General features: G+C 42.8%; 1 protein-coding gene across 1 annotated transcript in view; it reads left to right on the forward strand.

Moving 5' to 3' along the window:
• CDK15 (cyclin dependent kinase 15) overlaps positions 1-26,418 on the forward strand; it is a 38,195-nt gene extending 11,777 nt beyond the window's left edge. The window contains 6 exon segments of the mRNA XM_032692647.1: positions 3,686-3,779; positions 8,423-8,486; positions 15,550-15,598; positions 18,213-18,352; positions 23,626-23,763; positions 26,109-26,418. Coding sequence (XP_032548538.1) covers positions 3,686-3,779; positions 8,423-8,486; positions 15,550-15,598; positions 18,213-18,352; positions 23,626-23,735 — 457 coding nt within the window. The 3' untranslated portion in view covers positions 23,736-23,763; positions 26,109-26,418.
• The last annotated feature ends 488 nt before the right edge of the window (positions 26,419-26,906 follow it).

The following is a 26,906-nucleotide window of genomic DNA, read 5'->3' on the forward strand; positions in this document are numbered from 1 at the left end:
AAAAAAAAAAAAAAAAAAAAAAAAAAAAAAAAAAAAAAAAGAGAAAAAAAAAAAAAAAAAAAAAAAAAAAAAAAAAAAAAAAAAAAAAAAAAAAAAAAAAAAAAAAAAAAAAAAAAAAAAAGAGGAAAAAAAAAAAAAGAAAAAAAAAAAGAGAAAAAAAAAAGAAAAAAAAAAAAAAAAAAAAAAGAGAAAAAAAAGAGAAAAAAAAAGAAAAAAAAAAGAAACAGAAAAAAAAAAAAAAAAAAAAAAAAAAAATCACAGGGATCTTCCCAGGTAGATTCATGTAGAATAGGAGATGACATGCAGTCATTCAACGTGGATCTGCTGGGCCCACTACCTTCTCCTCAGACTGGTTCACATTGCCCTTCTATGCCAAAACTGGGAGTATAGGCTAAGGGCTCCACTATACAGACCATGCTTGGTGAGGAACAAGAGAATGGATATATTTCTGGTTAAATACAAAATTGCCATCTCCTAATGCCAAAAAAAACAAACCAACAACAAACCAAACCAAACATGGAGAGGGAACTCTGGAATGCCTCAGAGATATCCTAGATCTTCATCCTTATGAAAATGTCTCACCACTGTGTGATGCAGCACTGCAGACTGAGGTCTAAGTGCAGTGTTCACTCCTATCCCAGGGATTGCAGACAGATACAACGGTGCTATATGAACCAGATCTGCTTGTACTTCCTGAATATCCCTATAACCTCTCCTGTTACTTTAGCTGTCACTGTTTTGATTCATGTGCATATCTAGCACATGTTAAAACATCATGTCTAGACCTCTTCCCAAAAGATCCTTCTCTCTGCCCTATCTCTTCCCAAGGCACCTTTATGGGACTGAGACCCTCTAAGAAACTTATAGACTGGAAGGGCTAAGGTGACCTTAGAAATTAATATCAGAGGGGTAAGAAGGAAAAGGGTGAAAATGAAGCAACGCCAAATATAAATATTTAGAAATATTTAAAAGTAAATGCATTTAATCATCGTCATTGACAAAAGGATCCTTATAATGCTGTTAGAGCAGTAACTGTAAATCTGTATCTCAGAAGGAAAGTCAAGGCCTCTATTGCAAATCTAATATGGTGACTAGTACTAGTTACCAAAGTCCTGCTTTATCAGGTAGACAAAAACACCTGGGAAAAGAGGGGGGTACCCATACATTAGTTGTTCTAACTACTTCTGGCCTTTTTTTGTAAAGAAAAACATATTTCATTGGAAAACAGAGATAGAAACAGTCATACTTGTCACTGATGAATCAATATCAAGCAGGCATTAAAGGCAACTGCTCAACTGAATCTCACTACAAGAAACAAAGAACTCCTTTCCAGTAGTTGTGGTTGCTCTGATAGTTTTGTCTTTATTAGAGACACTGAGATTTACAGTCTTCCAGAGCCAATGGGAATAAACCAGGAATACAAAAGAGAGCTCTGCCAGAAGCTACATTTGTAGCAACACACAAGTAGTTCCTCTCCTCAAACTGACAGCTTGCCTATTAGTGAACTCTTTACTCATAAGCAATTCTCAGCAAATGCTGGCTGCACCTAGGAAAAAAAGTTCCTGCTTTTGCCAGTTTAATGGCCCTTTCTAGCTGGGATATCAGAATGCAAACTGTGGGTGAACATCAGGATCACTTGCTTCAAAACCACACAGAGCTGATTCTCTTCTCCCTCCAAATCAAGTGTACCTGAATTATTTTGACCATACACAGCTAAACTTGTGCAATGCAATCAGCAGATTACAGTAGCCCCTGTGGTTGCAAAATAGGGTGAGCCACTTGGGCATGTACGTCAGCTGTGAAAATAGAGGGTTGGTATGACACTGGTCTCAGTAGAATCCATCTGTGGGCTCCAAAATAATGTCTAGTGATGTGGTAGTGCAATGAAACACAAAAGAAATCTATGTTGCAACAGCTGTGGGTTAAGTTTCATGATGCCTGGAGTCTGTAAGAGCATATTAGACAAGCAAGGAGCTCATCTCACACCACTTGCCAAGGTTAGGATACAGGAAGCTAAGGGAAAGTGCAGCAGAGATGTTTGTAGAAACAGCATTAGATATGGATCTGCAAACAGGCTTGGCATCACCTGGTGTGCAAGTATGACCAAAATGAATACCACAGATGAGTTACATGTCAGGGTTTCAACTGACCACAGCCAGGTGGGAAAAGCAACTACAGTATTGCAAAAACAAGGTGGAAGGAGTAACACAGGAGTACAGATGACCAGAAGAGATTACCAGTTATTGCTCAGCAAGTGAAAATGTTACTCTCAGAGCTTGTAAGACAAATCAAGGGTTTCAACATTTGAAGGACTCAAATATGCTATAACCAAAGACTGACACTGAAACCTGAAAAGCTGTGATGGGGTTTAGTGAAAAGACAGAAAATCTAGAAAACGTTTTGAGGAAAATGACTAAAAAGTAAATGAGGGGAGTTTTACACCACACAATAAGAGATGGGAATAGCTGCAAATAGGTCAGTCTACCTGACTGTCTACAATATCTCACATTATTGTGAGGACTAATCCACCTTAGTAAAATTAAGCATTTTTGCAGGCGTTGGGTGTTTTTAAGGTGACTGGTTTGCTTTGGCACAAGTGCAGTGCAGGGGATGACGTAAAAATAAGAACACTTTAACTTGGTGTTATCGCAAGGTTCTTTATGCTATGATATCTTGCTTTCAGTTTTCCAAGGAAGAGCTAATTGCTTCTGAAGGAAAAATCAATCTAATAGTTAGTGCCTCTGGGTTCTTTCTGCATCTATCATATCCTTCAAGCCAATGTAGTGTGTAGTAGTTCCCTGTTTATCTTTCCAACTGTTAGCACTCAGATGTTGCACCCTTTCTTCATGGGAAGCAACCTCATATTCCACAGGCTTCTGCCATGCCCATTTTTTAAGATGATTTGTAACAGGATTAATTGGCAGAGACTTGAAACAAGTTGTTCTGTAATGGAAAGAAAGATGGTTCTTAGTGGGTTTCTTTTCCAAGGATATCACCTGTCTTGCCTTGCCGGTGAAAGGTGACTTGGGGTTTTTTTGTGGATGGTGTTGATGAGAAAAAGGAGATAGGAACAGAATTGTATGGAACTTTGACTGCTTTGTTTTTTTCTAAAATCCTGGAAGGATGTGAATGCTCCATTCCTTTTTGACTTGTGAGCTTTTCAATTCAAGTGATTCAATCTGTAGGACTAGGATGAGGTTAATGATCCTACATAAAACTTGCAACAACGGCCAGTTGCAAGTGCCTAGAACATGGTGCAAGATCAGGGATGTACAAGATGACCCTTCCCAAAGGAAACCTTCCTGACTTCCCACAATCAGTAGGCATTTTTGTAGTGCTAGATCCTGCCCACCACCATACTATAGAGATATATGAGTCTTCGCTGAAGCCTCTATTTATTTACGTGTATACAGACACCCCACATCCCCTATTGCTTCACACACACTCTCACTAGATGTCATGAGGTGGATATACAATACTGACACATCAGACTGGTACTTTTCAGACTTCAGCTGCAATATATATATAGAATTTACAGCTTATATCAGGATTTCTGCATGTACAAATCAGAATTTCTAAATTTCCAGTCCCACAATTATATCTCTACTTTTGTCCCTGCCCATCCCAACAGTCACATTACATATGTCATGTATGTGAATGAGTTAATACCTTGGGTTTCTTGCAGGAGTGCAGGCTGTATATTTGTTGAAATGATCCACGGTCAGCCAATATTTGCAGGAACTTCTGGTACTTGTGAACAGCTGGAGAAGATCTGGACGGTGAGTAAAATATACCCTGAAATGGCAGAGACAAAGAATCTGTTGTTCCAGCCTATTTAATTTTGAAGTCCTAAGCATAGGTTCCGTGAATAGCAGAAATAATTTGGTCTAATGTACCAAGTTATAGCAGACTTTGTAACCCATTTTATATTTGGCAACTTTCTTACAGACACAAGTGTAAATCAAACGATTTCCCTTTGATGTTTGTCATCTTATCAAAAATTTAAAGCCAATTAAAGTGACATCAAATTGAAGGAGGCATAAAAGGTGTGCAGGTACTGCAAATTCTGTTGCTTCTTGTTAAATCCTTTACTTACTGTAGGCTACAGCACACCATATTCTCACAAAGGAGCTCTAATACTACTCTTAAACTACCTTGAAAATGGCAAGACCCTGAGGTTTGTCAGAGATCCTTCTTCATTTTACTTTGGAACATTTTGTATCATCCAGTTTATGATGCAGCTCTAGAGACTGCTTTGGCATAATGGAAAGTGTGAAATTACTTTATAAAGGCAGCAGTGAGTGAGAGCAGACATATTCAGGGGCCTCTTAAGCCGTTTTTTTCTGCTGGGGAAACAGAAACATGGGGCCATGTCCTTAGTGCAGCTGGGTAGAACTGAGGCAGTTGGCAGCACTGATGGATTCTGTATGTTCCTGGCCGCTCTTGCTGACCCTCTTGCTGACTCAACAGGAAGGTCAGCCTATGGACTCATACTGGCTTTTGTTGTAGGTGTCTGCCCTTTCACATCTCCTCCCAGGGACTCTTCTGCATAGAGCGTTTCCCAGGCATGGGTTTTCAAAGGAGAAAGTACAGAAAAAATGAAATTTGGAAAGTCATGAGAAATTACTTTATAGCCTCAAGACTGTGTAAGTCAGATTTTTCCTCCTTAATCCCTTTATCCAGAAACACTTCTGCTTGGTAGGGTTTTCCTCTCTGTTTGTAGCTAGACTGTGATGTCAGACAAGTGCATTCAGTTCTTAAGACTTGAGTTCAGTCCATTTAAACAAATGCTGACTTTCTCTTTCGTAGAGGGGGAAAAAAAGAATTACTGAGAAAAAAAAATCCATACTTGGCCAATTAACAGGGTTCAAAGCCAGGGCAGGGCCCAGTTTCTCAGAGTGTGAATGAAGGGTATCCTTACAGTTATGTCTCTGCAATCTCTGGATACATTTCCTGTGGGTTTGCATTAGAGGGTTATAGCACTATCGTAATTTCTCTGGCATTATAACTAATACCGTGATTAATAGGATTTGTGCTATAGAAGGCAAAAAACCCCTTATTTAAAAATCATGAGGAAGCCTTAAGAGCTATGAAATAATTAGTGCTTTTCACAGAAGGTTTTATGTTATTATACAGCCTGGAATGAGGCTCCGTGTTAGGCCAAGATTTCAAAGCTCCTTAGAGGCTTTCGATGTCTAGCTTGAGATATTTTGCCAAGTGTGAGGTTCAGAACAGGGACTCCTACTGTTTTCTAATAGCCAGTTCTTTTCATGTACTAATAATATAGAGGCCCCCTGCACTGGTTTAGAGACCATCTGCATTTGTGTGCATGAGTCTGTATCACCCAGCATGCTTATCTCCATGTAGGACTGATGGTTCAGACACCATATAGATATTTGGCTGGAAAATCCCCATTCTGTAAAATGTGCTTGTCCTGTTGAATCATCAGGACTGACTGACTGTCATTTCACCAGTAATTCTCCTAGAGGTAAGGGCCTCCTTAAGCAGTCTCCATCCCTCATCTCTATCCCTGGCTGCTCATTGCTGCTCCTGTGTCACCTGTCACATGTGGGGCTACGTGAACTGGGGAACCTGTGACTTCTTTTTCTCCCTGGCTTACTCTAAATGAGAACAGCTCTTTTACCCAGCTCATCTTCTGGCTGCACAAACAGCAGCATTAATGACCAGTAGTACTCAAGAAGGGATGGCACAGGAGCAGGGCCAAATGGGAAGGGAAGGCTGGCAGTGCTAGTTATGGAAGTATGGCATGAATGAATGTGAACTGCAGCATCTCCAGTTCACTCATGACATGGAGAGTGAGCAAACCTGACAAACTTAAGGTCCATCATTCAAATTTTCAGAGATCAGGCATAGGTTTTACATGCAAAACTCCATCTTATTGATTAACATAGTGCTGAGAAGGACTTCATGTGGGCTGGAATAGGCTGCAGAATGCCACCAATGTGCTTCTGGAGCTGAGCTGAACACGCGACAAATGCCAAATGAATGACTACAAGGCTTCTTGACATAAAACATAGAATAAAACTTCCCAACAAAAGTAAGCCAAATCAGCTAGGTTGATTCGTTCAGCTAAGTTGTCACAGGAGAAGCAAGCAGTCAGAGGGCAGAGAGAGAGGACAATGATTTACACCAGCTGAAACCACTTGCTGAAAAACAGGCATTGTAAAAACATTTCTGGCTGAAACTGTGCCTCTTCCCAAGTGGACTGAACTGAGCTGCACCAAGACCTTTCACTATAGAATGAAGTATAGAAAAGCTGCTTTGCTTTGTCTGATGGCATGGACCAGGGAGTTAACAGCTAGATTTGATAGGGTGGATGTACAACAGGTAAAACAATTGTCAGAGTATAATTAATTTCAATTAAATAAATGTAATGCATTGTCTGACTTGGCAAGGAATCTCACTAAAGGTCCAGGGGGGAAGAGGACGAGGGAGAGGAGATCACTTGCCCTGTTACATTGGAGAACAAAAGTAGATCCAAGTGCATGAGTTGGAAAAGCATCTTTCATAAAGAAAAGGCTCAGAAAACACAAATTCATATGTCATTCAATGATTGCTCCTCTGAGTGCTTTTACACCTCAACAAAACAAAATTAAAGTATTTGCTGAAAACCTTATGTAGCAAAGTACGAGCATGCACAAATAACTATTTTTTTAAATTCTTCACCAAAAGAAGCAGAGTGCTGAGCTGACCCTGGTGAGTATGATTTTACTATATCCTGAACTTCCCCAGCTTCCTCTGATGCCTTTAGAACTGATGTCCAATGGCTCACAAGAAACCTTGAAGAATGAGGGTCCACATTAATGCTTCCTATAAATCTAACCAGATAGCAAAAGAGAGCTGTGCATATAGAGTTTGCTTTGGGCTGACCTACCCTACTTACATGATATACACACCAGTCATGAATGTGTCCTCATCCCTTGGTGCAAGCCAACTTCCAACATCCTCACATGGCTGAACACTTCATGACACCTTCTCTTTGGGGAGTTTGAAAACTCCCAAGACTGATTTTACAGGTGAGCAGAGACAAGGGTCCTATCCCTTTTTCTTTGCTGTGGCAGGCTAAGTCCATAAGCAGTTTGGAAACACGGGCCACAGCAAGCCACATCCCTCCAGAGCCCACCATGTAAATATGTACCAGCTGTGAGATGCAGTCCCTGCTCATGGCTGTCTTCTCCAGGTAGCTGTAATTGTCCTCACAGCTGTTTCCCAGCTGTGAGTGAGAAAAGCAATCAGCTACCAGATGCTTAACGACTACAACAATCAGGCTTTATATTTCTTCCTTCTTTAATGTATTTTTTTTTTACTGATGTCTGTTTTCATGCAATCTTGCCACAAGTTTTTGTGAGGCTGAGTTCCCCATATCACATATCTGAGCTTACATTTTAAAGAATGGGGATTGTCTATCCTATGCAAGGTGTAACTAATGTGAGACAAATCTAATGCTGGAGAAGAGAAAGTGAATAAAAACCCTGAAATTTTTCATGTTAAAATTTCACTGGTTTTTAAGGACATCTGATAACTCTGTGGGTTGTCTGGATGATAAACTTTGAGTGCTTGGAGCTACAGTACTGATTTATACTACCCTTTCACATTCTGTGAGGTCTTCTTAAATATGTGGCTTTGCCTCTTTAGCATGAATCATACATATCAATAGGCACAGAGCTTTTGCATGCATTAAGTAATAATAATAACACTGAACATCTGCAACTGTAGAAATCCAGATGTGCTTGAACTCACACATTTCAGCAACTAAAATGAGGTTGGAGGAGGCTTTACTGGCCCAGACTTTGCTCAACAAGCAGTTACTTCTGAAGCCCACAACTCCCAATAAAGGCCAAAGACACTGCTGAAGCTCTGCATCCTTCAGGATGAGGCACCGGATTGCTTTCTAGCACCTGCCACTAGACCTGTCTGCCAGCTTTTCTTTTTCACCTCAGAAGGTAGAGGTTTCTGTCACAGCTCACAGCCTGTGCTGCTGCTGAGTGTATCAGCTGCTGCCAGTGCAGGTGGGCAGAGTAAGTCCCCAGTGCAGCTCTGGCTCAGGAGGACACTTGACACTTTCAGCACTGAAAGGGGCTCAACAGCCCCCTGGGTTGGCAAACACAGGCAGAAGTGGCACCTGGCAGTGAAGCTGCATATGCCTTCACTGATGTTCCCAGCAGCAACAGCATTCAGTCTCAGCAGGATACTTTCTGCTACAAAATCCAAGTGCTAAAATGTCAGTGTCCTTTATGCACAGTGGTAGATCCAGACCCAGACAGGGCAGTGTGAATTCCATGCTGATTTACAGGAAAGGCCAGTCACTCTCCGTTGAGACTGCTTTCTCCAACTCCACGCCAAGGGAAAGTACTGGCAGAAAGAGATTATTGCTCTTCTCACTCTTTCTTCTTTTGCATAGGTATTGGGGGTCCCAACTGAGGACACCTGGCCAGGACTTCCCAAGCTCCCCAACTATAACCCAGGTAGGATTTAACTCACAAGAAGGCCAACTTTTTCTCTGAGCCACTAGCCGCTCAGTTTTTGGGTCAGTAATTCTCATTATGAAAAATCCTGTGCTTCAGTGTTACTGTATCCCTTGAGCTACTTAATGACAGCGGTGTTGTAGGACCTACAACAACAGTGGGATTGGCCTAGTATGCAATCAAAGGTACATGCATGGCAAAGTTGCCTCAGTGAGTGCTGGATATACGTAAGTATAAAGGGAGATTTCATTGCTTCAAGTGCTCACATTCTCCACTTCTCAGTGCAAAGGACCAGTGTCTCCTGGTTTAGACTGGAAAAGCTGACAGGCACCTGGAGACACAGTTTATCTGAACTCTCTTTATTTTTATGGAGATTGGTTTGGGGACCTTTAAACCTCAGCTTTAAAGGTCACTGTCCCTGATTTTGATGTGGGCAAGGTGAGAAATCTGTGTGATTTATAAAGCTGGATTCTTTTATTTCCACATGGGCTGGTAGAGGAGTCTGTGTCCTGGACTTCAAAGGGCCAGTTGTCTCTTATTTTGATGTGGGCAGGTTGAGAAGTAGGCTTTGAAAAGCTAGCTCAGTCACTCTCCCTCTCCCTCTCTCTCTCCCTTTCTCTCTTCCTCTTTTTGTTTAATGTTTTCTCCTGGGAAAATATATTCAAGTGTCAGTGAGGGGGAAATGATGAGCACTGATTCTCAGCCTCTCAGCAGGATCGTTCTGTAAAAGAAATATAAAAGTGAAATATTAAAAACCCTGGAATGTGAAATTCACCCATCTACAATCTAGCCATTCTCTCTCACTTGTACCCTAGGAGAGTGGTGGGGGGAGCCTGTCTATCTGGAAGGAGAAAAAAAGAGCAGGGGGGAGAGGAGGAGGGAGAAGACGTGCTTTGAGCAAGAGGTTTGCAGGTTTAGTAGAGCATAGTAACATCTTTTCAAAGAAGTGGGTGTTACTCTGTGACCCAGTCCAAGAAGCCCCTCCTTTGATTATGTTGCATGAACACTAAACAGCCCCCATTTTCACATGGTAGCCGAGATTGGCTGAACAATAACCTGGTCTCACAGTCGAAAAGACTGGAATCCTTCACACAATTAGCTGAGACACATTAATCAAACCAGCGTGAAATGGGAATGTGTCGCTGTCCACAGCAAGTTTAATTTGGATAGCAAGCAAGCACAGAGCAGACAGCTGAGGAAGCATTTTCTTCTCTAAGTTGTAGAAGGCTTGGCTGGGTAGTCTGCAAGCTGAGAAGAGTAGTCTGGGAAGAAAGAAATGCTCTTTTGGGACATACTAATCACAAAGAATTTTTTATGCCAGTCATCTGCTCACACAAGGCCAAAACTCTCAGTGATGATGATTAGGTATCCTGAAGCTATATAGAGGGACAACCTAAAAATGCAAGCATGAAGGCTACACTGGCAAAGAAACTTGTTCAGACAATGGAGAATGTGAGTGCCCAGAAGTGCCCTGAGCAGTGACTCCCACTTAGTGGTGTTTGGTCTGAGGAGCAGCTGTCCTCTGCTGCTGCAGAGGGTGCCTTTTGCAGGGCCGTGAGGGAGAGGACAGACATGCAGGCAGCATGGCAATAGCTCCAGTAAAGTCAAGTCTAGTCATCATAAGCAGTTTCACTTGCTTTCAGACTTGATAAAAAAGTTCCCTTAATGGATGGACTCCAGAGGGCCAGAATTGACCTGTGCTGTGATCCTGGGATGCTGCACCTTTTGTGGCTGGACCAGGCAGAAATACAGGAATCAGAAGACACCTTTCTGTGGGAGCATCCCAGCATGCTAGCAACACATGGGAGAGGGGAGTTACATCAGTATTTAGGGCAATAGCTGTGCCAGCTTGAGAGGCAATATCCCTTTCCCCTCCTCAGAACCTGCCTAAGGGGCTGTGAGCTGTTCCAGCCACATACTGGAACAAAGCACTTGGCTTGCACCTGGGTTATACAAACTATTCTGAACAGAAGAAGGTTAGTCATATAAGGTTGGACTATTTACCCTACTCAGGAACTAAATCAAGTCACTTTTTGATGGGACTGCCGGTAAGGAGGCAAATTAATCTCCTTGTTTAAAGCTATTTGCCATTTACATGCTTCTGGGTGCTTCCCCTCTCTTCCCTGAAGCACAAAAGCTGTTCGTACCCCAGGACATGCTCAGCCTGAGTGGAATCTCTGGAGTCTGGCTGAGAAAACCTTCTCTCCTGAGGTTATTCCCAGACCATTTGTGTGAATCTGGGTGCCTGGGTTGGTTCAGATAAGCAAACAAACTTTGGAGCTCTTCCCCAAATCTGATGGTTTGAATTCTTTTAGCTAGTCCTATTGATGTTCGAACTGAGCACAGGCAGCAAACAAACAAACAGGTTCCTGCCCGAGGCAAGGAACAAACACTGGCAAAACAAAGCACTGAGGTGTGATCCTATTCTCATTGAAGTTGATGGCAAAACTCCCCCTGGATTCAGCAGTGTAGGCTCAGCCTCAGACTGAGGTTGTTACTGGAAGGGTTCCTGAGCCAGGTGGGTTAGTAGGAATCTTTGAAATGAAAGCTGGAAACCTTTAGATGTTTTCCTGTCACTACTGTGGGCTTGAGCACATCCTGCTGCAGTCTGAACAGAAGATACAGCATGGGCTGTGGGGTCTGTGAGCCAGGCACACACAGGGCAGCTGAGAAAAAGCAACTCCATTGCTTCCTCTATGAGCAACTGGCAAGGGATGAAATGCACAAAGGAGTATTTGACCACCTGTGTCTTCTTGCACAAAGAAGCTCAGAAACAGCCTCATGTCCATTGCCTAGTTTGCCAAAATCTCAACCTGTGCCTGGCCACAGGCGAACAGGAAGGATGGGTGAGCAACTCGTCCATGGCCAATCCTGATGACTGTGATCTCCCCTCCCCTCTACAGAAGAGGAGATACCTAGGGTAGGGAATTACATGCAGTTATGGGGCCTGAAAGCATGTTGTTCCCCCCTTCCTGGCTTGAGAACCATTTCCTGGAGAGCATGAAGGGTTGGGAGAACTCCTGCCCCACATCTCAGCACACTCGCTGGCCCTCTCCCTGGCTCCCTGGGCTTAGCAGCCCTGCCTGTAGTGACAAGGCTTTGCCCTGTGTTTGTTCATTTGTTCTGTTCTCCTCATTTTGCTTCCCCTGAAAGAGGCAGTTGTAGCTCTGTTAACACTATTTTTGAAAGCTCTCATGCTGTGTGAGCTCAAATCCTTGCATTAATCTACTGCTGTGTTCATTTCACTGCGCTGAAAAGCAGTGAGTTTAAATCCCCTCTAAACACCATTGGTGACACCAGAAGGCCAGTGTTTTGATCCAGCCCCATTAATGGTTACAAGTTTGAATCTAGACAGCGGGGGTCAAGGGCAGGAAAGGATTAGGAATCACAGCCCATGACATTAGGCTGGTGCTTTTGCCAAACTGGGAATACTGGAGTGCCCAATGTACCAAGTTAGTTTTTGTTTCCTTTTTCTTACATTTGGATTCCAAAGAGTGAAGAACAGTGCTTATCTATCTAGAACATGATGAACTCACTATGAGTGAGCTTTACTCCTTGATTTATCACACAGGCCGACTGATGAAGTCTCCTATGCCAGGTAGTATCACCTTACGTAGCAGACACAGGTTTTACACAGCACCCTTTCAGATGCACCAATGACTTTCAAATTAAGCCTAGTTTTTCACGAATCTGTAGGCTTTGGTATGAAGAATGAGATTTAGAAGCTTTCCGGAGGCATCTTGTGCTCCCAGGTACAGAATTTCAGTGTCTGTTGAGTTTCCAAATTGTCACCAGCAGATGGAGGCAACAAGCAGCAGGCCCTGAAACTCAGATTTCCCATGACATCTGTGAGAATGCAGATGAAGGCTGCACTTTGAGAGCTTTTCCTTTTTTTTTTTAATAACTCTCACTTTTTATGCTGACGTTTCATTTAGTAAATGGGATGGTTGAAAACTGAATTCTAAAACGATAAAATTTTTGTTGTCCTAACAAACTGCATGTGGCTTTGATTTCAAAGGGAGCAGCACTGTAACTAATGTGCAATATATGGGGCAGGGTGTAGGGAAACTTCCTACCTGTGTGGCACTGGGCACAGCCTACAGTTTCCAGCCTGCCACACGCACAGAGCTCTGCTTCTGTCCTGCAGCCACAGAGATTTCACTAATGAGAGAAATTTTCCCTGTGAGCCTGCAACCACATCGCCTTCATGTAGCAGCACTTGGCATCCTCTTTCTCTCTCTTCATCAATTAGGAAAGTTTAACTTTTGTCCTCTAGCTTGCTTGCCTCATTATCAGTTCATTAGCCACTTCCACCTGGGTTTTCAAATAGGAAGGTATTTCCTCATTAGCACAAACTGCCTTGCATATGGACAGAAAAAACCAAACCTAAGTGCTACCTCTTCAGATCTACTCATATTGTTAAAAAAGCCAATCAGCCCTACACAATCCCATCATTTTTATGTCTAGATCATCATCATGAGACGATTAAATCAGTAGTTCATCCACTTTCTGGAATGATATCCAAATATTCTTTATCTCTTACCTTTAGGGAGTAGCTGTTTACATTGTCTTACAATTTTAGATTGGTCTTAATCTTACAGTAGGGAAAATATTTACTGCTCTGTTTTTACCCTGTTCAACACAATGGTTCCTTGGCATTCTCTGAGGGTTTGTCTATATGGGGTCAGTCAGGAGACTAATCTGAACTGATTTAAAGTGGATTAGTTAACTGCATTAAATCCTTGAGCAGAGATGCACTGTTTTCTTACCCATATCTTCCATTTATAATCAAAGCTCTGCGTACTCAAAGTGGCAAGTTTGGCAGTCCTCACTCAAGCAGAATTCTCCATAGAGAGATGTGTTTGGTCAGGGACAGCCGTAGCTGGCTCAGTGGCTCTTACACTATCCCTTGCAGATAATTAATATCCATGTTATTAAATGATAAATTTAAGTCAAGAGGCTTGCTCAAGACAGCAAACACTATAATTCAGGTATTCTTCCCAGTTCCCAGTAAGCAAGCTGATATTTCTATTGGTAATGTAAAGAAAATCCTATTTACTCTTTGAAATATTAATCCTGAAAACTCACTCCATAAAAACAAAGTGACATTTCACTTGGGTATTATTGAAACATTTTGCCCTGCTGTTACCATCTGAACATGCATTTTTTTAAGTTTTATGTTAAACTCATTAAAGAATATTAATGTTAAAAGATTTCGATAGAGTTAAAATACAATATTTCAGTCTTCTTGACATTTTTACTAAATATTAAATGAAATTGATATATTATCATGGAATATTTCCATCTCCCAAATCAAATTTTTGTGGCAGAAAGATATAACACCTGAAAGATTTTGGCCACCTCTGTGAAGAGGCAAAAATTTCTATTTCATACAAAAACCTTATGACTTTCTAAACCATTTTTTAAATTGTTTTTCTTCTATTCTACCTGGAAATTTTACATCTTTACTCAATATAGATAATGTATTTCTACACATTTGTTACAGTCAAGGGAGCAAAAAGAAGGAAAGATGATCCAGTGAAAATGTTATTAGAGATCCAAGGGGAATGTTGTACTAGTTAATCTTGGTGACTGATTTGGGAAGGGAATATTCAAGATGCTAACATATAACTTCTATATATTGGCAATAATTCCAGTGCTCTGGCACCTAAACATGAATCCCATCCCAAGTTATATTGTCATTTACTGCTCTAGAAGTTACCTTAGTATTTGGGTGTAGGAGAACATTTCAGTTGTGAACTGTTACTTACCCTGTGATAGGCAGGTTTAACAATCTGCTGGCCTGGTTTAATGGTGAAAGATTGCTGCTGGAAAGGTCAAGGGCGGGAATTTCAGTAATTTACACTTTTTCAAATTGTCTGTGCATCGAGTGAGACACTGAGTGACCGAGTCCATGGGCCTGGCACTCTGGAAATGGCCTTATGCAGGCAAAGGCAGAGGGGACTCCCACTTTGCCTGCAGCAGGCAGCTCCTGGCCCGAATGATGTGCCGGTGCTTCCAGGCAGGAAGTGAGGGAAGATGCTCTTGGACGGTGCAGCACAAACCCCAACTGAGCTCAGAGTCTACTGGCAACAAACCAGTGGCGCTCACCTCCCGGTGGTCTCACTGCTGTAGGGAATTCTTGTCCAGGCTGGGCTGTGAGAGAGGTCAACACCACCCTTCCTGCTCTCCTTTCCATGACTAGACTACCACCGTTCATTCCCTGCTGCCAGAAACGGTGCTCAGGAAAATGTAGGTGGGTAGAAATTACAGCCTCTCTGATGCAAGAAAATGTCTCTGTTGATCAGCTCTAAGGGAAAATTTTCCAGGCTTAAGCCATTCATTCATATCTAAGCCTGAGAAAATTCATGCTTTATAATAAAACATTTGAGGAATGTACTGCTCTACATTTTCCACAATGTTTAGAAATATGTCCTTAAAAAACATCAACAAGAACGCAGCCTTCACAAAACTGTGAACTCTGTTAAGTTCCAGGCTGGTAGAGATCACGTAATCATTAAGTAGTAAGCCTGCATGGGAATGGTTAACTAGATAAACAACAAACTTATGAGGACTGGCAGTGAGAGCACTGGGCAAGAAGAGTGGGACCCCAGCACCTTTTCTCTGGTCCCATCTTTCTGCCACATCGGTGCAGAAAAGCCCCATGTACCCACAGGGCAATATGTGAAGCTCAGCCTTGGAAAGCCAAGACAATGCTGGGGATTCAGATCTGCAAACCTCTGTCTGCTTCCTTTGTGCAAAGCTTTAGGGACTGGTACTGCTTTTACTGAAGTCAAAGGTAAGACTTCCCCTGTAACAGAAGGAGGCCCAAAGCCTATACTCACAGATATATGAAAGGAAAGGGTTACAGAACTGGAACAGCCTTATTAAAATCAAGGCTGGTGCTCAAGTCCTATAGGAATAATGTATATTTATACATACTAAGATGACAGATTCTATAGGGCTCTTTGAAATTCTGAGCACATATTTTTTTTAAGGGCTCAAAGAATGGTATTTGGCTTGATTTTCATTTAATCTCGTGATTGCATATTACACTTTCTAGAACTGGTTGCTTCCAGGAGACCTCAGAGACTCCGAGTCATCTGTAACAGGTAAGCTACCAATAACGGCAATGTCAAAATCGCCTCTGGGTTTATTTGTTTCTTCATGCAATCATTTAGCTTGAAATGAGCTCCTTTGGCAAGCCCAGGAAGTGCAGGGTGGCTCTACAGTAACAAGCAGATCTAACGTCAGTTAAGCAACTGATTTTCAGAGATCGCAGTAAAGGTAGGCACATAGTGGGTTTATTATTCTCAGAAGAGTAGTGATTATTCTGAGATAAGCAGTGATGCAATGACATTATGTGCAGCTTTTTGTGGGGCACAGTTCGATTCAGAAGGTCAGACTTTCCCAGGCCCTCTTGCCCAGACTGAAGACAGACTTTGCACTGTCCCAATTTTCATTTCTGAAAACAAACTGTAGGAATGTTGCTCAACAGCAGTAAGGAAGACATGCTAGGACAGCATTTTCATAAGACAATGAAATAATCTTGTGATTAGTTAGGAGAGGGAAAATCACATTCTTAGTGGCCAAAAGCTATGAGACTAAGGCCATGGTTACATACTCAGCTTGACCAGACACACCAGCACCGCTGAATCACTCCCTAGTGTGCTGAGAGAAGGGAGTATTTTTTCAAGCACGCATATGTACACACACACACACATATACAAAATGCATGTATGTATCAGTGAAAGAAATTTATAATCAGGCAAGTGCTGTAACCAAGCTCAGGGAGTCTTAAAAATCAAATCCCCACAATACTGATTTTGAGGCACACAACAGGTTTTATACATAAGTAGGAAAAGGCGGGACAGGATTTGTCCTCAGGATTGTGTTCAGGCAGAGGACAAGAATGAAATATCCTTTGAGGACATAACCACATTTTTCATCGCTGCTGTTTATTATCTATTCAGCTGACTGCTGAACAACCCTGCTCGGAGGGAAGTGAGCTGGGTTTTCCATATGCTGTTCTGAACAAATATGCTGAAGTTTTCTGCAAAGCACAAGTTGCTGAAATGTCAGCCATTCTCACACACAACTTCAGAAACACACAAAGCTCAACATGTCCCAAACCCTGATAACGCAGGTCCTGGAACAGAACAAATCCTCTCTCAGCCCTGAACAAAGAATAAGTATATTCCTTGCAACTCTGCTGTATGTACTTCTGCTTTATGGCATAATCCCTTGACAGGCCCCATTACAGCCCCATACCAGCGGGCTGACCCAGCGCCTCTGTGGCAGGGCTCTGGGCTGCTCACGGGCCAGTTCCAGCTCTGTGTTACAGAGTCCTCGTGCTGGTAGGGCCAAAAAACTGCCTTGGCGTGCTCAGCTCCGGAGAAGGAAAGAGCTGCTTCATACAGACTGCTCAGCCATGACTCTCCATGGCCAATTAAGAAATCAGAGGGGAGTTCTGCAGAGCCTGGCCAACACCAGGAAGCCTGAGCCGTGGTGGGAAGCACTGAACTGTGTTGCTGCCCAGTGTGGGAGCCTGCAGAAACGGGGACTGAGGGGGCAGAAGGTCTCCAGTAAGACCCTGCCATGGCAGGGAGCCTGGTGTGCAGTCCTAGCAAGCAGCCTCAGACTGGATGCTTTGTCTCCCTGTCCCATCCCTGCTTCCCAGGGAAGCAGAGGCTTGAATCATTTTGCTGGAGGTGAAAATTCAGAAGTTATTTACCACAGTGAGGCCAGATACCTTTTATAAATTTGTTTCTCAGGGTGTCTCTCTCTACTTCTCTTTGTGTTTTTTATTTTTCTTTTTTATTTTACATTTTATCTCCTTAAAACAAAAATGTAAGCATGTCAGATGTCCCGTGTAGGGAGGGGGAGTGCAGGGGCAGGGGGATCCCAGCCCCTGATGTCACTTGGAGGGGAAGCACCGACGGGGGGCCAAGGGAGGAAGCACAACAGGCCATGCTCTGATGGGCCTCCTGAAGCTGAAACGTGATCACAACAAACAAACAAAGTAAAAGCTGTAAAACTAAATTACTATTTTTATTTGTTTCCTTGTTGGTTTGTTTTCTCTCTTCTACTTCCTCGTCCCCCCAGCTGTGGCTCCTCTAGAGAGCAGCCACTTGGCCATTGGTATTTGCTGAACATGGAGCATATGTGTTATACATCTATTTTAAGCACTCATCCTGAGAAACAGATACTTCTCTGTGAATCTCCAACACATTTTACAACCAGCTGCTGTGCTGGTACTAGGGTAGCAAAAGAGGAAATGGTATTTTCTTTAGTTTTTTTAAGTTTGACCTCTGGTCTTCTCAGTGGACCAGTCAGATTATTTTCTGCACTTGCATTGTCACTGTAAACTGGTAACACCAACCTTGATATGCCAGTACAACATGCAAATATAGTCTCTCCAACATCATTTCCCCTTTCACTTACAGCCTTCTTTTTTACAAATAGAAATTTATTTTTCGAATTCCTCTGTAAACATGAGTTTGAGCTGAAATTCTGTGTATATATATATATACTCCAACATAATCAAACTCAGATGGAAAAGTGAATGTCCTGAAAAGCTATATATCTGGAGTGGGTTTGGCCAGCTCCCCTGTGTCCCTCCCCTATCTCTGCCCCAAGCTCTGGGACGGGCTGGGTCATGTTCTGGTTCCAGCTTTCTGGCTTGTCTCTCAATCTCCTATGCTATTTATATTTCTGTTTTCCTAGGCTGAGCAGGGAGCCAGCAGCAGAGAATTTGGCCTCCAGGATGCTTACAGCCTTCCCTCGGGGCCGAATCTCTGCACAAGACGCGCTTCTACATGGCTTCTTCAGCCCTCTGCCTCCTCAACTCTGTGAGATTCCTGCTGGTAAGTTAAGCCTCGATTTCATCTCACAAAGGAAAGAGCTATTGTACATGTACTTGAGGTTTCTTTCTACTTTGATAGTCTCTGCCATTCACCTGGATGTCCCTCTCTTTTCTGTCTGCGCTCCCCCCCCCCACTTCCGTATGCTGCAAAGTTAATCCCCATTGCAAATTTAACAGCTTGCTTTTCTATTTCTTCCACTTGACCACAGGTTGTTAATACTAGAAGGGGACCTTGATGGGCTGCTACCCCGGTTCCATTTGCAAAGCAGAGGTGCATATGCTTCCACAGGTCCTTTCTCCCCCATTCTGTAACCCAGGGGCCTGGAGCTTTCCCTTGGGCTGGCTCACACTGTGTATTCAGTGTAAACTCACATGCTGATCCATCCTGATGTCCTGAATTCCCAGCTGCTCAGCATGATGTGCTAGCCCCAATTCCCTTGGACCATTCCTCCTGCTCCCTTTTGATGTTGAGACAGCTGTTCCTTGTACCCTGTCACACCAGTTCTCCCTCAGTTTTACCTGCTTTATTTTCTTCTTCCCTTGCTCCCTTCTTTCAAGTACACAGCCCTGCACACACAGCTCTGCCCCTCCTGCCCTGAGCTGACAATAAATATAGGGTCTCTCAAGCTACAGATTCTGTTCCTCACTAGGCAAAGCTCTCTCCTGTTGGGCAACAGGCCAAAGGAACCTTGCATTCCCTGTTGCCTCCTGGGCAACCTCTCTACACTAGTTAGTTTGGTGGTGTTTTTTAAGACAGGAGCAATTAAGAAAAAGCCTTCATGGACTGTGTTGTCAAGCTATTGGAAACCCAAAATTTCTGGCTCCTGCAACACATCCCAAGTGAAGGAGCAGCCAGCCAGCATTTCTCCCCAAATCCCCGAACTGCTGCCCTTCAGAAGGTGCTCTGTGTGTGTAGTGCATGAGTGAGAGACATCTGCATTCCTTTTCTGTTCACCCAGCCACAGAGCACAAATCTACTTTGACACTTTTAGAAAAATGAAAAGATGGAATCTCGCAGGAGCCTGCCTGTGCTGGGGGGGGAGGAGGGGAGCACGCACAGCAGGAGGGAAGTTGACTTTTCTTTATACATATAGGGTTTTTTCCATGCAGAGTTTAAATTATGCCTGATAAAAGGAGTTTCGTGGATGTTTCAGTTCTTTCAAACCCTCCTGGCTTTCCTCCCAATTAATGAGGTTTGTCAAAGCCACAGGGCTCTGCTGCTGCCAGAGAGGCGGACAAGCACTTCCGCAGTGACATCTCCAATCCCCAAGGGGAGAAGATGAAAGTGTCAGTGCCAAGAGAGAGAGAGTGTGTGGGAAAAAACAGGTACAGAGACAGACAGTGTGAGAGAAAGGGAAGAGAGTGAGGAGAAATAGAAGGAATGAGAAAACAGATTGGCATATGTATCAATCTCTTGGATATGCTGCCAGCGAGGGGACAGAGTCATTCCACCTCGGTTTAAGCACCATCCCATATTTATTATCCCCCATATTGCAGCAAGAAGTACCTTGTGGACAGGAAACTACATGGCGTTATCATAGCAACTAATGTGTTGGGAGCAGAATCAAAGTGCACAGGGCTGAAACAAGTGCAGTATGAGCATGCAAGATCATATTCAGGAGGAGGTGACTCATTAAGCCTGTAAAAATTAGGCAATTTTCAATAATTCCCATGTAGCCATTCCTATGCCACAATCGTGTAAGACGTTTGTTCTCTTGTGTCACGTTGGCATAACACTATTTTAGAATTTAACTGTATCATTTTCAAATTCTTGTTGCTATGTTAACAGTACAGATTTTTAAATATCTTCTGTTCCCACTTTGTTCTGGAGGATTTGGCTATCAATTGCCATCCTCTGAAGGGGAAAGTTAATGCAGAAAAGCAAAGAATGAGCTGGAGATGAAAGGTGAAAGGAAGAGGTGGTTGATCCCAAGGTGTGTGAGAGTAAGAGGGAAACAATATTTGAAAAAATTAAAGCTTCCATAAGAAATTATTCTCTATTTTAATGAAATAATTGTATCCATAACTGTCCTTTCTATAAGTTGTTATGATAAGCTGGAAGCTAGAGGATGTTTTTCTAGGTCAGTTAATGGGAAAAAATAATTGGAGAAATCAGTATTTCACAGATAAGTACCCCTCCAATAGCAAGTTCTGATTACTGAGGGGAATGGTAATGGCAGAGGCTGGTTGCTGCCCCTGGGAAGGGGAGAGGGAGCACAGGGCCCTTTGATTCCTGGGGTCAGCTCCTACAGAGGGGAACAGGTTACTGTTGCTATGCTCATCTGAATGCAAAGTGCTAGAAAAAAAGAGTAGCCCACATTCTAAGGAGGAAGAGGACTCTGTCCTCTGAGTGGGACTGGCCCACAGATGAGCTTCTAGGCTGCTCACTCCTGTGCCTCTAGGGCTAGAAAGGAATGCTAAGGCCCAGTTCAAACCCCACTCATCATCTTGTTGCCTTAATTCTACATGTGCCAACAGCACCTCTGAATATAGCAAGAGAAGGAGAGGTGCAGGGGATTCTCCAGCTTCCTTTCGGTGTGGCTAGTAGCCTAAGGGGTTGCAGTGATGACCTTTTGTAAAACTGGAGCATTTGCGTGTCCCTTTTTTTGGCTTAAGCAATCTGAGATAATTATCTTTGTGCAGTGCAGCCCTGCACTGCAGCAGCTCTGATAAAACTTCAGTCTAACCCTTTGCCATCTGCTCAGGCAGACCTTTTTCTGTCCAATTAATCCCTCCTGGAAGAAAGACGAGATCCTTGAATCAAGAAAGCGTGAGTTGTGCTCTCAACTCAGTGTCAGTCCTGAAGTGCAAAGGGTCTTCTGGGAAGGTATCTCGCTCTGTTGTCAGACAGGTCAGACACGGTAACAATTGCAGCTTATTATTCTTAGCTATAGATTTGGTTTATTGTCCCTCTCTTTTGCCCTCCAATGCTTTAGAGCAGGCTTGCAAGCAGGGAGGGTGAGCAGTGGGATTTGGGGTCATCAACAATATGCTCCCAAGAAAACATACTGCAAGAAGAGCTCTGGCTGAACAACCCAGGCACGCGGGCCAGGGAAGCCTGAGCTGGCAGCTCAGATCCTATCCCCACTGGACCAAGCAGAGACCTTTCTCACAGTGCAGGTGCTGCAGTTAGTCAAGTCCAATTTGTGCTCTGTGTGTTGCATGGATATGATCCTGGCTCTGACTAGGAGGTACTTGCTCTTTTTGGGTACGGTTGGTCTCTCATTGTTACCTCTCCCAACAACTCAAAAACAGGGTGCCAGGTGGTGATGACACTGTACTGTTTGTCCAAAACAGCCTGCTGACAAGGAAGAGAGGGGAGGCTTGATGTTGACAGACCACTGTCACTTTAATACCTGTTGCATCGAAGCTAAGGCAGTGTGGGCAGTGAGGAGGTTAAGGCTGCAAGCCATTGCCTAGCAAAAATCCCATTACTGTTGAGATTAGCTAGTGCTGGTAGATGTTATCACAGGGACATATAAAGAAGAGCTGGCTTCAGGACCACCTTGTTCGGATTGACTGGTTGCCCTAGATTCTCCTACATAGCTAAAGGTTTATATAGTCACCTAATATTTTTTTACCACTGTGCTGTGCCATGTCTGTATACAGCAAATAGATATCTGTCACTGCAAATCAGATACGGACACCTAGAAAGTGAAGTTCCTATCAGGTGTATGCATCTAGTTTATAATTGTGTCTTAGTACAGGTATAAACCAAAGCTGGTGTTGAGCAGGAAATCAGCTTCCTAAGCCAGAAGCATTCTTATATGTGAGATGATAAAGCAAATCTTCGCTTCACTCAGGAGAGCCACCTCTCACTTCACCCGCTCTGATCTCCACAGTGGTGGAAGGTCTCCTTGTTTACATACTGACAGGACATTAAAGTTTTGTATTCTGTCATTAAGCCATCACCCCAGGAAAGAGCTATTGCAACATCACAGCAGATGTTTGCCAAGGCACAGGACTCTGGACATGTTGCCCTGTTTGAGCTCTTCCCCGCGTGCTGTCCTGGAGCAGATACTGTGCTGGGAAGTGCTGGGCACTGTTCAGGAGCACAGGGTGAAGGGGAAGATGGGAAAAAAAGGAAAGTTTCCTTTGCTCACTTCCCAGCTCCCGCTCTTGCAAAAGCACAACTGGTGCAAAGTTTGGCCCACATGACTTGTGGAAACAAAGTCCTACAGACATGGATCAAATGCTCTGACTCCCATTGATCTCAGGCCAGAGAATCTCTATAAAGGTCTTATTGTTCAGAGAGATGAACTGCTCTTGGGGAGAGCACTGTTAATACCGTTCATGGAGGCAGACACTATTGCATCAGAGGTTAGCAGATTTTTTCTGCATTTTGTCTAATTGCAAGTTATATCTGATGTTTCTTTAACTTCCCATTTTCCCTTTAGCACTCTTAAATGCAAATCTGAAAAGATTTAGTTGGCTTGTTTGCTGTGAAAGACATCCAGACTGGTAGTCTGGTGTAGTCATTTCCCATCCTCAGGTGCACTTCTGACTTCACCCAGTTATTATCAGAAAAGAGTAAATGGGGATGTAGTGATGAGGTTCTAAGGCACAAAGTTAAAGCTAAGTTTGAGATTGTGGACAGCAAGCAACCATGAGCATAGGAACTCAATTAGCCTGAAAGACAACTATCTCATTATCTTTCCTAAAATGATATAAATACATAAGAATATAAAAATTTAAAATAAACTCTCTATTGACTGTCTAGATGACTGGATTTTCACTGCTCAATTTCTTTAAACACCCACTTTAGTATTTATTTATTCTAAGCGTGAAGCAGCTACGATAATTAGACTGTCAGATTTGGTAAGTTAATGAGGAGTCATGGAGTGGAAGGTTTTGCATTTGTGAGATTGCTGAAGGAGAGAAGCCCTGTGCCTTCGCTCTATCTCTTTTTTCTTTTCCTTTTTTTTCCCCTCTGCTGGGTGGGAAGGAGAGAGCCTGGCAGTGCGCAGATCCATTTGAATCCTTTTGATTAGTGGGTTGCATTCCTATCACTGTTCTACCAATAGTATTTTGCTGGTTGCTCCAAGAAAAAGAAAAAGAAAAAAAGAAAAAAACCTGCAGATGAGATTTCTAGAAAAGGGTGTCTAGATTAAAGAAATAATTTTCCAAAAAAAATCAGAAGGAATGCAGCTGTGAGAAATAGGATCCTGAATTATTTTATATTGTGGCTAATGTCACAAGAGAGCATTAGGAAAGTAGCACAATGAAGGAAAAGGACCGTTTTGCAGCTTTCTCTTTAACCTGATTTTTCCACAGGACAATCAGTGCTCACAGTTCCAGGAGTGAGACTGCAACCTGAAATCTGTGACCTGTTTGCTTCTTACCGAAAAGGCCAACTCTCAGGAGGTTCGAGCAAGTTCTGGTAGAAAGTAGGGATGACTGACTGATTCCTGGGTAAGCACATAGTTGCCACTGTCAAAGCTGCTGCCGTCATCTTTAGCACATGAATTTCTTTGTGTATTTAAGATGGGAAAACAGAACTGATACCCGGAGCTGGATGATCACATCCCAGCGTGAGGACAAAGTGGGAAACCTCACATTCAGAGAGAAGAGATCAGCAAGCCAATGGCCCTGAATGAACAACACTCAGTGGTATTATGGGAAGTTTGGATGTGTTTTGTCATATTCCCAAGTCTCAGACCAGTGCCCTTTCCTCTGATGCCTCCGCAGTCAAAATATTGCTTCATCTCCCCACTGCTTAAACTGAACAAATTGCTTTGTTCTCTTTTGTCCTTGCCTATTGAGTTCACATTTTATAGCTTACTTGTTTTGATTTCACACACACTGGAACCTGAGCAGAGCTAGGCAAAATCTCCTTAGCTTGTAACATCCTTGGTTTTAATTAATCCCTATTTTAATATGACGCACCTCAGAATGATGCTTCAGCATCAATATTTTTCATCTCCTTTTTATAACAGAAGACCAAAAGATCACTTGAAATCACTGTTACTGGAAGAAGTTACCAGAAAACACCCTTTTATTATATCTTGTCTCTTTGTTTACTTTGTGCATTTGTTATCACCATGTGTCCTGTCAGTGTCAGTGCTGGGTCTGTGCTTGAAGGGCAGACCTGGAAACTGATCCTGAGGCCAAATTAGTTTGACTGTCTTACTGTCTGCCAAACTAAGAGGCAACCTAGCTGTGATAGCAAGGTACACCTCAGCTAGCCATCTGTGCTTTCAAATGCATGGAGATGGCAGGTACCTGCTCTAGGATCAGGTCCCAGCACTCAGTGCCTGGTCTCACAGCCTCTCTGTACCCCTTCTGCCCTCATCCTGTGGACAACAGCAGGCAGACAGGAAGCCTCGAGTCCTTTCAAGAAGGACCTGACAATGCCAGCCCTGTGACCAGATTGGGTTTTGGAAGCAGCCTGAGTGCATTCCCTGCTCACCTGCTCAGCTAAGTGCGGACAGGATGACTGTTCCCTCTCTGTGATCAGAGAGGAACTAATCCTGCCAAAAAAGCTGGCTGTCAGTTCCACTAAGGCTTCTGGGACTACTCCCTTGAGGAGGGTACTCACGCTTCAGTGTTCAGTGAGCTTGTATTTGGCCCATTTTAACTGATTTAGCAGTTCTCAAACACATTGTATAAAATGGTGAAAACTTGAAAATAGTAGGAGATAGTCTTGAACATTTTTTTTGTATTAACCTGGCCTCAAAGTGTTTGTGTCACTTTTTTAAAGCTACTTACAAAGTACACTAAGCGAGCTTAAATGTCAGCTTAAATTCTCTTCTCCACTTCATTACAGGAAAACATTCTATAAGCGATGGTGTTCATATTATTAATTATCTTTTTAAAAAAAGCATCTGGATTCAGACATGCAAGCAAGGTTAAAAATGAAAGAGTAATTTTTTTGTCGTTTTAATAGGCTACTGATGGAAAGCAGGGGGTTCTGTATGCTTTTTCAAATCTAATGAGAGGTAGATAGGCATCTAAAGCACAACAGCCTCACGCTGGCACATGAGAGAATAGAATTTCCTGGGAACATAATGAAACTGGCCAGCCTTCCTTCACTTGCCAACCTGAGTTAAGCTATAAAAGTAGACAAAACAAAAAAACTCTAAAGGTACCAGGCTCCATCTTGAATCCATGGGCCTCGAGCAACACATCAAGGGGCAAAACATCATCACAGACTCCTCCTTGTTCTCCTTCTGGTTTCAAGAAAGGAAGAGGTACTGACAGTATCCCTGATATCCCAGGGTGACATATACTCCATGCCAACACTCCATTCATTTTCTACCCTATACCACCCACCTCTTTCCCTCTACCTGCTGAGGAGGAACAGATGGATCATTGGAATCTGCTACTGTTCTCACTCTGCTTCTCAAAATTCAGATAAATAATGCTGTGCCTATTACATGTGTGTGCTACTGTACCAGCTAAGTGTAGTTGAATCTACAAGAAGATTAGAGCTTGTTTTAAACCAGCTGTTATCAAGAAGACATGACTGAAGGCAATATCTCTGCAGAATATTTGTAATTAGGATCTATTTTTTTTTGTTATTCAGGACTTAGGCCATGGATTTTTATCCTAACAGAATTCCTTTGCAACGGGGGCAGATTGTACCCTCTATTACACCAAAGACCTTTGGAGCAACTCTTGATATTGACAAAATGAAGCAAAATTTTTGAGATTATAAAACAAAGACAGAGTTTAAGGGATGGGGTGTGTATTTTTAAAAATCACCTTTCATTAGAAGAGAATGAAATTGCACAGATGTCCTGCCTTTTGTTTTTCAGAAACCAATGTCAGAAAGATTGACTTGGCAACGAAGATGTAACAGCACAGTCTGGACACTGGACTTGCAGAATATACTCAGCCATGTGTCACTTAATAGAGAGATCCCTGGACCAGAAGATCGATGTACAAACAGGACAGATGGGGACTGACAATTGAAAGAATGTAGAGGCTGATCCAAGGCTTATCGAGACCTGTCATTCCTGGGTTTGCCTACAATCTCCTTCAACAAAAGAGCTCCTGAGGGAAGGAGGGGATTAGTTGAAAGTTGAGTGAAGTCTCCAGGGAAGATGGTTTCTTGGATAAAGTTGTCAACAAAAGGAATTGTTTAAGACTATTTGTTATAATTTCCTAGAGGGAGCTTCTGCCATTACTAACAGGATTACCAGCGTACTGGTTCCACACCAGCAGAGCATTAGACATGTGCATTGCAGACTGGTTGCTTAGAGCTGAATTCAGGGGTCTTCTTATACAGGATCCCAAATGTGTGCAGGTGTTGATGAGCAGAGGGGAGATGGCAGAGAATTAAGATGTAGCCAAACACAGTCCATTCTTGCCCCAGCTGTTGCTGAGAGTCTTGGCTCATTAATGAGTTACCAGAGTGTTTTAATCTCCTTGAGCTCAGGGCTGCTGACAGACTATGAGAAGGAAAGCTAATTTGAGGTAAGTGCTGATCAGGACACATAGGGAAATCAGAAAGCTCTTTCCCAACTACAGTTACTGTGAAATTTCTCATAGTATTCTTCCTGGGAGAATTGGGAAAGCAAGTAACTTACTGTGTTCAAGTACTAGTCTGCTTG

Source organism: Chiroxiphia lanceolata, chromosome 7 (genome assembly GCF_009829145.1).
Source record: "Chiroxiphia lanceolata isolate bChiLan1 chromosome 7, bChiLan1.pri, whole genome shotgun sequence".
Taxonomy (NCBI): domain Eukaryota; kingdom Metazoa; phylum Chordata; class Aves; order Passeriformes; family Pipridae; genus Chiroxiphia; species Chiroxiphia lanceolata.